This window comes from Salmo salar, chromosome ssa02 (genome assembly GCF_905237065.1).
Source record: "Salmo salar chromosome ssa02, Ssal_v3.1, whole genome shotgun sequence".
Classification (NCBI taxonomy): Eukaryota; Metazoa; Chordata; class Actinopteri; order Salmoniformes; family Salmonidae; genus Salmo; species Salmo salar.
Window position 1 is genome coordinate 88,466,397 of NC_059443.1, and position 14,916 is coordinate 88,481,312.

General features: G+C 39.7%; 1 protein-coding gene across 1 annotated transcript; it reads right to left on the bottom strand.

Annotated features, from left to right (window-relative positions):
* Positions 1–1,692: 1,692 nt before the first annotated feature.
* Positions 1,693–3,553, bottom strand: LOC106610830 (zinc finger protein OZF-like). Its single transcript, XM_045711933.1, has one exon. It carries the CDS (start codon positions 3,375–3,377, stop codon positions 2,028–2,030), a length of 1,350 nt encoding a protein of 449 aa, XP_045567889.1. The 5' UTR covers positions 3,378–3,553; the 3' UTR covers positions 1,693–2,027.
* Positions 3,554–14,916: the final 11,363 nt, after the last annotated feature.

A 14,916-nucleotide genomic window follows, 5' to 3' on the forward strand; every position in this document is an offset into this window, starting at 1 on the left:
CCCACGGGACAAAAGTACAAAGGTCTTTTACAGCCCTTTCAACCTACATGACCAACAACAGATGTATAGAACGGGTCACAAGGTTAAGATTTGTATGAAAGATACTTATAATTCTCAGCAGACAGTATCTGCTGTAAAAACAGTACTCTTTGTGTAGAGACCAGGGTCTGGCCCTGGGGTCATCTCTCCCTGGTACCATATAGAACAGAAACATTAACTCATGCTCTGGAATGTGGTCTCTTTAGGTTTTATCACCCAAAAGACATTGTAAATCTCCTGTCAGTGTTTTCTCCCAGAGGCCCATCCTCAGTAGAACATAGACACAATAGTTCTAAGAACCCTCTATTCTGCTGCATTAAACAACCATTTGACGCAATAAAAGTATTATAACATAATCTTGCTCTCACAGTGTCTACTGAAAGTTGACTAGTCACAACAACTGGGACCTAAAAGACACCCACCATGAGACCCACTAAATCTGCCCAAGAAGAGGCAAACCCACACCAAACTTAAAGACAGGAAGCAAACCAAAAAGGTGGAGCAACTAAAGGTGTTGACTCTCCACATGTATCAAGACAACTGGAGCACTGGGCCAGACACTCTTAAATAGAACCTGGACCAGCTCAGGTGAAACACCTTCCCACTAACGAGATGGACAAGCCAGCACAGGTGTAACACATACTGACTAACGAGGTGACACCAATCAGTGCGTCCTACGTGCTAACGAGCTAGACGTGCTAACGAGCTAGACGTGCTAACGAGCTAGACGTGCTAACGAGCTAGACGTGCTAACGAGCTAGACGTGCTAAAGTCCAACCTCAAACCATAAATGGAAAAACCAAAGCCTGTAACACCTTCCCCCTTAAGACAACAAATATATCCTATATTTTTGTGGGACAATTTTGCTCACCACCAACAGAAAACAACTTCCACTCCACATGATAATCAACTACAAAGCTTCACCTTCTACAATATAAAACTCGTCTTCCTAAGAATCAGAACTCTAGAACTCAAACAAAACTCATCTTCAATATGAAAAAAGTCCAGTCAAAATAAATTGTGATCCATGGCAACGCACTGGCTAAACGCAAAACACAAATCTTTTTGACTGCCCACCCTTGAGACAATCAGCAACCAAGTCGTCCTTACCACAGACATGTCTGACTTCAAGAGGAAACATATTATTATTTTCTATTATATTTTGCTAGGTGGGATAGCCCCACTGTCAAAACACAGTTTTAACGTGTCTAAATCAATAACCAATATGAAGAAACAGTTTGTGACATATTGAAAACCTAAACATAACATGTACTATTTACACAAACATATGCCACAATAATCATATTACTTGTATTTTTTTTTAAACTGCACAAGCACCAAAAACGCTGTTGTTTTCACAAGTAGCAATAAATCACTGATATCAATTAGGGGGGAAATCAGGTTGTACATGCTGTTGAAATTAACACAACTAAAAAAAAACACATGGAAATGGGAGATATATTTTACCTCACTGGTTAGAGGACAACCTGCAGAAGACAGTCAGCTACATTTTGGAGTGATGCATTTAAATTTAGGGGTCGCTAAACAAAGGAACACAACACTTATTTGTCATAACTCATCGATATCATGTTGAAATCAATTGTGCGAGAGGAGGGAGATGAGGTTGCACGTCCTGTTAAAACTAACAGCTCAAAAACCACACGGAATCTGGGAATAATGTGTACATCACTGGTTAGAGGACAACTTGTAGAAAACAGCTAGCTACATTTTAAAGTGTTGCATTTTGATTCCAGTGTGTCACCAACACAGTAAGTGTAACACAACCCTTTTTTTGTTAGTCACTTTCAGAGCTTGGATCTTTCCCCTGAGGCTAAAATCATTGAACAGGGGGGCAAACGTTAAGGGTTCTATATTCTGACATTATTTAAAATACTCCTACTACAATGTTAAAACATTCTATTGTGACAATATTAAAAAACTTCCACAATATTAAAAACATTCTACATTGTGACATTATTTCATTGATATCATGAAACTCCTTCATGTATTTTCTGATGTTTAATCAGAGATCTTTTATCAGAGGACCTCTTCCCACATTGATCACATCTATAAGATTTCTCTCCTGTGTGTGTTCTCTGGTGTGATACCAGGCTGTTTAGCCAAGTAAAACTCTTCCCACATTGATCACAGCTATAAGATTTCTCTCCTGTGTGTGTCCGCTGATGTACTATCAGGTTGGTTAGGTGAGTAAAACTCTTCCCACATTGATCACAGCTACAAGATTTCTCTCCTGTGTGTGTTCTCTGGTGTACTATCAGGCCGTTTCGCTGAGTAAAACTCTTCAAACATTGATTACAGCTATAAGGTTTCTCTCCAGTGTGTATTCTCTGGTGTGATTTCAGGGTTTGTAGCCGAGTAAAACTCTTCCCACACTGATCACAGCTATAAGGTTTCTCTCCTGTGTGTGTTCTCTGGTGTAATATCAGCTGGCTAGATGTAGTAAAACTCTTCCCACACTGATCACAGCTATAAGGTTTCTCTCCTGTGTGTGTCCGCTGATGTACTATCAGGTTGGTTTGTTGAGTAAACCTCTTCCCACATTGATTACAGCTATAAGGTTTCTCTTCTGTGTGTGTTCTCTGGTGTACTATCAGGCCGTTTCGCTGAGTAAAACTCTTCTCACATTGATTACAGCTATAAGGTTTCTCTCCAGTGTGTATTCTCTGGTGTGATTTCAGGGTTTGTAGCCGAGTAAAACTCTTCCCACACTGATCACAGCTATAAGGTTTCTCTCCTGTGTGTGTTCTCTGGTGTAATATCAGCTGGCTAGATGTAGTAAAACTCTTCCCACATTGATTACAGCTATAAGGTTTCTCTCCAGTGTGTATTCTCTGGTGTGATTTCAGGGTTTGTAGCCGAGTAAAACTCTTCCCACACTGATCACAGCTATAAGATTTCTCTCTTGTGTGTGTTCTCTTGTGTAATATCAGCTGGCTAGATGTAGTAAAACTCTTCCCACATTGATTACAGCTATAAGGTTTCTCTTCAGTGTGTATTCTCTGGTGTGATTTCAGGGTTTGTAGCCGAGTAAAACTCTTCCCACATTGATCACAGATATAACGTTTCTCTCCTGTGTGTATTCTCGGGAATATTTTAAGGTCTGATGAATATTTGCAACGTATCCCACAGTCAGAGCAGCAATTAGATTTCTTCCCTGTGGGTCTCTGCTGGTGTTTCTTGAGGAGTTCTGATCTGGAGAGACTCTTCTCTGCCTCGTCAGCATCATGATGATGTTGAGGATCCCCAGAGGATCCACGATAGTCCTGTCTCTCTCCTGTGTGAACAACAAAGTCAGACAGATGGTTAACCCAAAACATCAGAAAACCACTGCATATTTGAGGTAAAAAGTGATGCCCAGAGCATACCCATGAAGTTGTACAACGATTGACGTCTGTTAACTTTTTAGTGATCCGCTCAGATCCCGGTGACGGGATTGATTTGATAACATCCAGTGAAATTGCAGCGCGCCAAATTCAAAAACAGAAAAACTCATAATAACAATTCACAAAACATACATGTATAATACATCAAAATAAAGCTTACCTTCATGTTAACAAGCCGCAGTGTCCGATTTCAAAAAGGCTATACGGTGAAAACAGACCATGTGATTATCTGAGGACAGTACCCCGCATACAAACACATGAAAATCATATTTCAACCAGCCAGGTGCGACACAAAACTCAGAAATAACTATATAATTCTTGCCTTACCTTTGAAGATCTTCTTCTGTTGGCACTCCAAAATGTCCCAGAAACATCACAAATGGTCCTTTTGTTTGATAAATTCCTTCTTTATATCCCCAAAATGTCCATTTATTTGGCACGTTTGAATCAGAAAATACACCGGTTCCAACTCGCCCAACATGACTACAAAGTATCTAATAAGTTACCTGTAAACTTGGTCCAAACATTTCAAACAACGTTCCTAATCCAAACTTAGGTATCGTAAAACGTAAATAATAGATCAAATTTAAGACGGGATAAACTGTGTTCAATACCAGACGAAAACAAAGTGAAGCGCGTTCCAGGTCGCACGCACCAAAAGACTAGAGTCCACCTGGAGTGAGACATGGAAAGAACAGGGCTACTTCTTCATTTCTCAAAAGAAAAACATCAACCAATTTCTAAAGACTGTTGACATCTAGTGGAAGCCATAGGAACTGCAACCAGATTCCTATTAAAAAGGGCATACCATGGAAATCTAATGGAAAAACAGATTGACCTCAAAAAATAATTTCCCTGGATGGATTGTGATTGGGGTTTCGCCTGCAAAATCAGTTCTGATATACTCACAGACATTATTCAAACAGTTGTAGAAACTTCAGAGTGTTTTCTATCCAAATCTACTAATAATATGCATATCCTAGCTTCTGTGCCTGAGTAGCAAAAAGTTTACTTTGGGCATGCTTTTAATCCGGACGTGAAAATACTGCCCCCTATCCCTAAGAAGTTGTTTAAATTATTTGACAATTAAGACAGTCAAGTTAGCGACAAGTCATATTTAGTCTTGTTTTCACATTAGTGGTAACTAGAAATAAGTTATTAAAGTTGTTGACATCCTAAGCAGTGTGCCAGACGACTTTTGGTCTCCAAAAAAGGCCCCTTTCTGTGTTTGCTAAAATTGCAGGACTAGGGCAATGCACATACAATTTAATTGCAGAAACACCTCCCTGCTAATGAGGAAACCACTAGTTATGGATGTAGTATATCTGGTAATGAGGAAACCGCTAGTAAGATGTAGTATATCTGCCTGGAGCAAAAATGGTGAGCGAAGATTTCGTTTTTCACAATGTATTCTGAATATTACAGCACACTATCAGCGCAAGATCGGGAGTGCTACTCAAGGAAACTCACATTAAGCTCTGTGTCTATTTACTAATTCACCACCGTGGGGGAAAACTCAGCGGAGTTCTCATAGGCTGACAGCAAAAATAGCCTCCATTTCCAGGTTGCTTATGAGTGCATTTCACATTACTTTTGGATTACAATTGTAAGGCACGCTTGAATGTCCTGGTTAATATGTTTGTGTTATTGTCGCAAATCAACTGCTTTATACTTAAACATCTCAACTAGAAAAATGCTCCTTAGCTAGCTTTGCCATCAGCCTGAAACGGAGGGTTTGTACACTAAATGTTTAACAAATTGGCCCATAACTTCAGTTAACAATAACATAGACCTACTGTAGGACCCATAACTTTACCTAACAACAACATAGACCTACTGTAGGACCCATAACAACATAGACCTACTGTAGGATCCATAACTTCACCTAACAATATACACCTACTGTAGAACCCATAACTTCACCGAACCACAATAACTACAGACATACTGGAAAGTGGAGCCCGACATAACTGTCTTTACCAGAGTAATGAATGAAGAAGCACTTTGGATGTTGTTGCATGTCATGATTGTCATTTGACTGGAATTCAGAAAATGATTTCCTGGATCAGCTGATGATAGTTGAACATGTGACTGTAACTAAACAGCTACAGTATTAACCTGTTGGGGATAGGGGGCAGTATTTGCACGGCCGGATAAAAAACGTACCCGATTTAATCTGGTTACTACTCCTGCCCAGTAACTAGAATATGCATATAATTGTTTGATTTGGATAGAAAACACCATAAAGTTTCAAAAACTGTTTGAATGGTGTCTGTGAGTATAACAGAACTCATTTGGCAGGCCAAAACCTGAGAAGATTCCAAACAGGAAGCGCTCCCTCTGACTATTTCTTGGGCTTCTTGGCTCTCTTTAGCGAGTGCATAAATGAGTTCTGTATCTATAATTCTTAAAATAATTGTTATGTTTTTTGTGAACGTTTATCGTGAGTAATTTAGTAAATTCACCGGAAATGTTCGGTGGGAATGCTAGTCACATGCTAGTCACATGCTAATGTAAAAAGCTGGTTTTTAATATAAATATGAACTTGATTGAACAAAACATGCATGTATTGTATAACATAATGTCCTAGGATTGTCATCTGATGAAGATCATCAAAGGTTAGTGCTGCATTTAGCTGTGGTTTGGGTTTATGTGACATTATATGCTAGCTTGAAAAATGGGTGTCTGATTATATCTGGCTGGGTACTCTGCTGACATAATCTAATGTTTTGCTTTCGTTGTAAAGCCTTTTTGAAATCGGACAGTGTGGTTAGATTAACGAGAGTTTTGTCTTTAAAATGGTGTAAAATAGTCATATATTTGAGAAATTGAAGTAATAGCATTTCTAAGGTATTTGAATATCGCGCCACGGGATTACACTGGCTGTTGAGTAGGTGGTACGCAAGCGTCCCACTGGCCTAGAGATTTTAAGAATTTATGTGTAATTATTGAAGAACCACGTTAATGACAGTATCAATTTAGGAGTTGTCAATAAAGTTAACCTGTTAGGGCTAGGGGGCAGTATTTACACGGCCGGATAAAAAACGTACCCGATTTAATCTGGTTATTACTACTTCCCAGAAACTAGAATATGCATATAATTATTGGCTTTGGAGAGAAAACACCCTAAAGTTTCTAAAACTGTTTGAATGGTGTCTGTGAGTATAACAGAACTCATATGGCAGGCAAAAACCTGAGAAGATGCCTTACAGGAAGTGGCCTGTCTGACAATTTCTTGGGCTTCTTGGCTCTCTTTATTGAAAACTGAGGATCTTTGCTGTAACGTGACACTTCCTACGGCTCCCATAGGCTCTCAGAAACCGGGAAAAAGCTGAATGGTGGCTTTGCAGGCCCTGGCTGAAAAACATTAGCGCGTTTGGATAGTGGTCGGTCAGAGTACTATGAGACTGAGGCGCGTGCACGAGGCGACCCCATGTTTTTATTTGCTCTGTCTTTGAACTAAAACACGGTTTCCCGGTCGGAATATTATCGCTTTTTTTACGAGAAAAATTGCATAAAAATTGATTTTAAACAGCGGTTGACATGCTTTGAAGTACGGTAATGGAATATTTAGAATTTTTTTGTCACGAAACGCATCGGGCGCGTCACCCTTCTTTACCCTTTCGGCCAGTGTCTTGAACGCACGAACAAACGCCGCTATTTGGATATAACTATGGATTATTTTGAACCAAACCAACATTTGTTATTGAATTAGAAGTCCTGGGAGTGCATTCTGACGAAGAACAGCAAAGGTAATAACATTTTTCTTATAGTAAATCTGACTTTGGTGAGGGCTAAACTTGGTGGGTGTCTAAATAGCTAGCCCTGTGATGCTGGGCTATCTACTAAGAATATTGCAAAATGTGCTTTCACCGAAAAGCTATTTTAAAATCGGACATAGCGAGTGCATTGAGGAGTTCTGTATCTATAATTCTTTAAATAATTGTTATGTTTTTTGTGAACGTTTATCGTGAGTAATTTAGTAAATTCACCGGAAGTTTGCGGTGGGTATGCTAGTTCTGAACATCACATGCTAATGTAAAAAGCTGGTTTTTGATATAAATATGAACTTGATTGAACAAAACATGCATGTATTGTGTAACATAATGTCCTAGGTGTGTCATCTGATGAAGATCATCAAAGGTTAGTGCTGCATTTAGCTGTGGTTTTGTTTTTTGTGACATTATATGCTAGCTATTTTGACACCCACCAAGTGTGGTACTCACCAAACTCCGATTTACTATTAGAAAAGTTTGATTACCTTTGCTGTTCTTCGTCAGAATGCACTCCCAGGACTTCTACTTCAATAACAAATGTTGCTTTGGTTCAAAATAATCCATAGTTATATCCAAATAGCGGCGTTTTGTTCGTGCGTTCAAGACACTATCCGAAGGGTAAAGAAGGGTGACGCGCCCGACGCGTTTCGTGACAAAAAAAAGCTAAATATTCCATTACCGTACTTCGAAGCATGTCAACCGTTGTTTAAAATCAATTTTTATGCGATTTTTCTCGTAAAAAAGCGATAATATTCCGACCGGGAGTCGTTGTTTTCGTTCAAAGAGAGAGAAAGTAAACATGGTGTCGGCTCGTGCACGCGCCTCCAGTCTCATTGTCCTCAGATCGACAACTATCCAAATGCGCTAATGTTTTTCAGCCATGGCCTGCAAAGTGACCATTCATCGTTCTGGCGCCTTCTGAGAGCCTATGGGAGCGTTAGAAAATGTCACATTATGCCAGAGATCCCCTGTTTTGGTTAGAGATGATCAAGAAGGCCAAGAAATAGTCAGAGAGAGCGCTTCCTGTTTGGAATCTTCTCAGGTTTTGGCCTGCCAAATGAGTTCTGTTATACTCACAGACACCATTCAAACAGTTTTTGAAACTTTAGGGTGTTTTCTATCCAAATCAAACAATTATATGCATATTCTAGTTACTGGGCAGGAGTAGTAACCAGATTAAATCGGGTACGTTTTTTATCCGGCCGTGCAAATACTGCCCCCTATCCGCAACAGGTTAAATGTGCTCTCTCTAATTCTCTCTTTCTTTCTTTCTTTCTCTCGGAGGACCTGAGCCCTAGGACCATGCCTCAGGACTACCTGGCATGATGACTCCTTGCTGTCCCCAGTCCACCTGGCCGTGCTGCTGCTCCAGTTTCAACTGTTCTGCCTGCGGCTATGGAACCCTGACGTGTTCACCGGACGTGCTTGTTGCACCCTCGACAACTACTGTGATTATTATTGTTTGACCATGCTGGTCATTTATGAACATTTTAACATCTTGACCATGTTCTGTTATAATATCCACCCGGCACAGCCAGAAGAGGACTGGCCACCCCTCATAGGAAGAAACCTAGAGAGGAACCAGGCTAGGTTTTTGGCCTTTCTAGGGAGTTTTTCCTAGGGAGTTTTTCCTAGCCACCGTGCTTCTTTCACATGCATTGCTTGCTGTTTGGGGTTTTAGGCTGGGTTTCTGTACAGCACTTTGAGATATCAGCTGATGTACGAAGGGCTATATAAATAAATTTGATTTGTTGTACCTCGGTTCCCTCCTTCAGGGAACAGTAATTATAGTCAAAGTTACACACCTTTTCAGTCGGTCAACTTCAGTACAACATACTATGGGGAAATACAATCATTCCCCATGCCAACCCAAACGGATACTAAATGAAATGGCCCCTGGCAGACCACCCAGACCTGACCCCGCAAGTCACGTCAGTTTTGTCAATTTATTCATTGTCTTTTGTTTGAAACACTCCTGTCAATGTTTAGTAAGGACGCACACCTGATTACACATATAGAAGTAGGATTAATCTACCTGGCCTGCACACAAATGTAGGCCTATAAATGTGGCCATTTGGGAATGTCTGATAGTATATCAGACCAGTTCAGTACATATAGTTGATTTTATTAAAACACATGGGGTGATTGGTAGAAAGAACAGATGACTCTTGGTTGACCAAGATGTATTTTAGTTGGGGACAGTACTAGAACATGATTTTGGGGCTCCAGAGTGGCACAGTGGACACTGCATCTCAGTGCTTGAGGCGTCACTAGTAGAGGTCGACCGATTATGATTTTTCAACGCCGATACCAATACCGATTATTGGAGGGCCCCAAAAAACCGCCGATACCGATTAATCGGCCGATTATAACTTTTTTGAGTTTGCAATAATGACAATTACAACAATACTGAATGAAGACTTATTTTAACTTAATATAATACATCAATAAAATCTATTTAGCCTCAAATAAATAATGAAACATGTTCAATTTGGTTTAAACAATGCAAAAACAAAGTGTTGGAGAAGAAAGTAAAAGTGCATTATGTGCCATGTAAGAAAGCTAACGTTTAAGTTCCTTGCTCAGAACATGAGTCTTCAATATTCCCAGGTAAGAAGTTTTAGGTTGTAGTTATTATAGGAATTATAGGACTATTTCTCTCTATACGAATTGTATTTCATATACCTTTGACTATTGGATGTTCTTATAGGTACTTTAGTATTGCCAGTGTAACAGTATAGCTTCCGTCCCTCTCCTTGCACCTACCTGGGCTCAAACCAGGAACACATCGACAACAGCCACCCTCGAAGCAGCATTACCCATGCAGAGCAAGGGGAAACAACTACTCCAAGTCTCAGAGTGAGTGACGTTTGAAATGCGATTAGCGCACACCCGGCTAACTAGCTAGCCATTTCACATCGGTTACACCAGCCTAATCTCGGGAGTTGATAGGCTTGAAGTCATAAACAGCGCAAAGCATTGCGAAGGGCTGCTGGCAAAACGCACGAAAGTGTTATTTTGAATGAACGCTTACAAGCCTGCTGGTGCCTACCACCACTCAGTCAGACTGCTCTATCAAATCATAGACTTAATTATAACATAATAACACACAGAAATACGAGCCTTAGGTCATTAATATGGTCGAATCCGGAAACTATCACGTTTATTCTTTCAGTGAAATACGGGACCGTTCCGTATTTTACCTAACGGGTGGCATCCATAAGTCTAAATGTTCCTGTTGCATTGCACAACCTCCAATGTTATGTCATAATTACGTAAAATTCTGGCAAATTAGTTCGCAACGAGCCAGGCGGCCCAAACTGTTGCATATACCCTGACTGCGTGCAATGAACGCAAAATGACACAATTTCACCTGGTTAATATCGCCTGCTAACCTGGATTTCTTTTAGCTAAATATGCAGGCTTAAAAATACATACTTCTGTGTATTGATTTTAAGAAAGGCATTGATGTTTATGGTTAGGTACAGTCGTGCAACGATTGTGCTTTTTTTTCGCAAATGCGCTTTTTGTTATATCATCCTCCGCTTGGCGAAGTCTGCTGTCTTTGTTAGGAAGAAATAGTATTCACACAGTTCGCAACGAGCCAGGCAGCCCAAACTGCTGCATATACCCTGACTCTGTTTGCAAGAGAAGTGACACATTTTCCCTAGTTAAAAGAAATACATGTTAGCAGGCAATATCAACTAAATATGCAGGTTTAAAAATATATACTTGTGTATTGATTTTAAGAAAGGCATTGATGTTTATGGTTAGGTACACGTTGGAGCAAAGACAGTCCTTTTTCGCGAATGCGCCACACATCGATTATATGCAACGCAGGACAGGCTAGATAAACTAGTAATATAATCAACCATGTGTAGTTAACTAGTGATTATGATTGATTGTTTTTTATAAGATAAGTTTATTGCTAGGTAGCAACTTACCTTGGCTTCTTACTGCATTCGCGTAACAGGCAGGCTCCTCGTGGAGTGCAACGTAAAGCAGGTGGTTAGAGCATTGGACTAGTTAACCATAAGGTTGCATCCCCAAGCTGACAAGGTAGAAATCTGTCGTTCTGCCCCTGAACAAGGCAGTTAACCCACCGTTCCTAGGCCATCATTGAAAATAAGAATGTGTTCTTAACTGACTTGCCTAGTTAAATAAAGGTCTAAAAAGTTTTTTTTTTTTATTGGCAAATCGGTGGCCAAAAATACCGATTACCGATTGTTATGAAAACTTGAAATCGGCCCTAATTAATCGGCCATTCCGATTAATCGGTCGAGCTCTAGTCACTAGACACCCTGGTTCAATCCAGGCTGTATCACAACCGGCCGTGATTGGGAGTCCCATAGGGCGGCGCAGAATTGGCCCAGCGTCGTCCAGGGTAGGCAGTCATTGTAAATAAGAATTTGTTCTTAACTGACTTGCCTAGTTAAATAAAGGTTACATTTAAATACATTTAAAAAAAGTGTTTCATGACAAACTGTTTTCTACAAATTCGTCAAGGCACCAACTTTGAGAAGGTTTTAAAACAAAGGTTTCAAACCAATTTATGAATGTAATTGAATCTAGGTATGTTTCGCCTTTAACGTAATGGCATGAAAAGAATTGGCTGAATATTATACAATGACTTATCAACAGCTCTAATAATTTGCCTCCACAGGAAATCTACACTGGCAATTCTAGAATATATTATATAGCCTAGAAACCTGGTTAAACTATCATTATGACATCATGGATGAATCCTAGAATATACTATATATCCTAGAAACCTGGTTAAACTATCATTATGACATCATGGATGAATTGTAGAATATACTATATAGCCTAGAAACCTGGTTAAACTATCATTATGACATCATGGATGAATTCTAGAATATACTATATAGCCTAGAAACCTGGTTAAACTATCATTATGACATCATGGATGGCCAATCTTTGTATTCATAGTGTAGTGAATTCAGGTGGTAGCCCTGAGCTGAACTCAAACCTGAGTCCAGGGACTGTCAAGCCAACACCTTATAACTGTTACGCCAAGATGTTACTGTTACGCCAAGTCTCTGGGAGCCATTGTGTTGCTGTTTAAAAAAAACACATCAATCAATCAACCAATCTGCAGTTAAAACACTGTTTTGGTAATAAGATGATGATGGGCCTGGAGAAATGTAACTATTCTCAAATGCATAGACAGACCTATAGATACAAGGACTGACCATCCATGATATCAACATTATAGTTTTAACCATGTTGAGGCTATACAGTGTTGATTTACATTGTTTCTAAACATTGGAGTAAAAAAATGTGGGGTTCTGATGGGGAACAACAGTTGAACTAAGCTCATGAGGCATGTGTTATATTCTTCACGAATCAATGGCTATAAATAAATAATTTAAAAGTCCAAAAATGGATGTAGCAATTGCAGATTTCCCCTTTAACACCACACATCAGTTCAACAACTGCAGAGTTTGTGCCTCTGTATTTAAGACACTACTTACTAGTGTTAATCGGGGAACGGTTTCTCAAACCCATCTTATGGCTAAGTTCATCGTTAGAACCAATGGACGCCTTAAGATGCGTTTGGGAAACAGGGCCCAGATGTCCCGTTTCCTCCTCTTCCTCCACCTCCTTTTTGGATGTGACAGTCATCTCCACCTCCTCCTCTTTCACTCCAAAAACTGCTTCCTCCTCTTCTTTTACTGTAACATCCTCCTCCTCTTTCACTCTGAACGCGTCTTCCTCTTCTTTAACTGAAACTTCTTTCTCTTCTTCTTTCACTATAACAGCCTCACCCTCTACTTGTTTTTGTAATTCAACAGCCTCCTCTTCCTCCTCCTCTTTGACGAGAGCTTCTTCTTCCTCCGTCCAGCAGACCTCTTCTTTAGCAGGAGGATAGTAGCTTAGTGAACTCATGGTCGGGGATGTTAGCTAGCTAGGCTAATGCTAATTTAAACAGCCCGCTAGCTAACTAATAACAACACCGTAAATATGAAATTAAATCGGATAACTAACTAAACGACAGAAATCTAAAGAGCTTTATTGGATCGGCTATTTTGTCTAGCAAGCTACCGAGGTGGCTGACTAACTGTTGTTGCTGTTGGAAGAAGCGTTCCGTCCACTAGATTATACGTCACACCAGCAGCATTACCTTAAATTCCCAGACCGCCATCTACTGACTGGAGTGGGTAACGCAGTTGAGTAAAATGTTTATTTAATTTTCAGACAAAAAGTTGAAAGTGTAGGAAGCATGAGTTTTTACTCACCAGTGTAACAACACAGTGTGGTTAAAGACTTAGTAACTGAGGTGTAGTCACAATCTGGTTCCCTATAAGGACAAACAGTTATGATTTAATGTTATTACATATTTATTATATAACATAATATACACTACTGGTCAAAGGTCTTAGAATACCTACTCATTCAAAGGCTTTTCATTATTTTTACTATTTTCTACATAGTAGAATAATAGTGAAGACATCAAAACTATGAAATAACACCTATGGAATTATATATTAACCAAAAAAAAGTGTTAAACAATTGAAAATATATTTTATATTTGAGATTCTTCAAATAGCCACGCTTTGCCTTATTGACAGCTTTGCACACTCTTGGCATTCTCTTAACCAGCTTCACCTGGAATGCTTTTCCAACAGTCTTGAAGGAGTTCCCACATATGCTTAGCACTTGTTGGCTGCTTTTCCTTCACTCTGCGGTCCGATTCAGTGAGCCGTCAGTTGGACTCATTTCTCAATGTGTCCACCTGACCCGTCAAATAGTAATTAAAGTAATTTGCAATGTCAGGTGGTTTTGGTAATGAATGTTATAATGGGTAGGAATTCAAACATGTCTGCCACTTGTGTTGAATCAAAGTTGTCTATAGATGTTTTCCATCAGCCTTGATTTAGTGATGATAATATCCTTTCTTTTTACCTTGGTCACCAGATGTATTCATTTACAATAACTGGTCTAGCTTGGTCACTAGATGTATTCATTTACAATAACTGGTCTAGCTTGGTCACTAGATGTATTCATTTACATTAACTGGTCTAGCTTGGTCACTAGATGTATTCATTTACAATAACTGGTCTAGCTTGGTCAATAGAAGTATTCATTTACAATAACTGGTCTAGCTTGGTCACTAGATGTATTCATTTACAATAACTTTGCTCATCAGACAGATCTGTTCGCTACCTTTTTGGTTTCATTACATTGAACCGTTCCATTTCTCAGCTCATCAATCCCTGGGGCATCGTTTGACCTCAGTCTGTTTTCTTAATGGGGCCTTGCTTATCAACAAAACTCATAAATAATTTCATAAACACACTCTGTGCCCTTTCAGGATCATCCTCACTACACTCTTCCAGCCATCACACATTCTAAACCTCATCCACAAATGAGTCCTGGCTGAACCTCTTGTAGGGCCTTGGGTAGATTACTTTAGGATCAGCCTTTGGTATATGAGTCCTGACTGAACCTCTTGTAGGGCCTTGGGTAGGTTACTTTAGGATCAGCCTTTGGTATATGAGTCCTGACTGAACCTCTTGTAGGGCCTTGGGTAGGTTCCTTTAGGATCAGTCTTTGGTATAGGAGTCCTGGCTAAACTTCTTGTAGGGCCTTGGGTAGATTACTTTAGGATCAGTCTTTGGTATATGTGTCCTGGCTGAACCTCTTGTATTGACCCCAAATATATATTTTTGTGA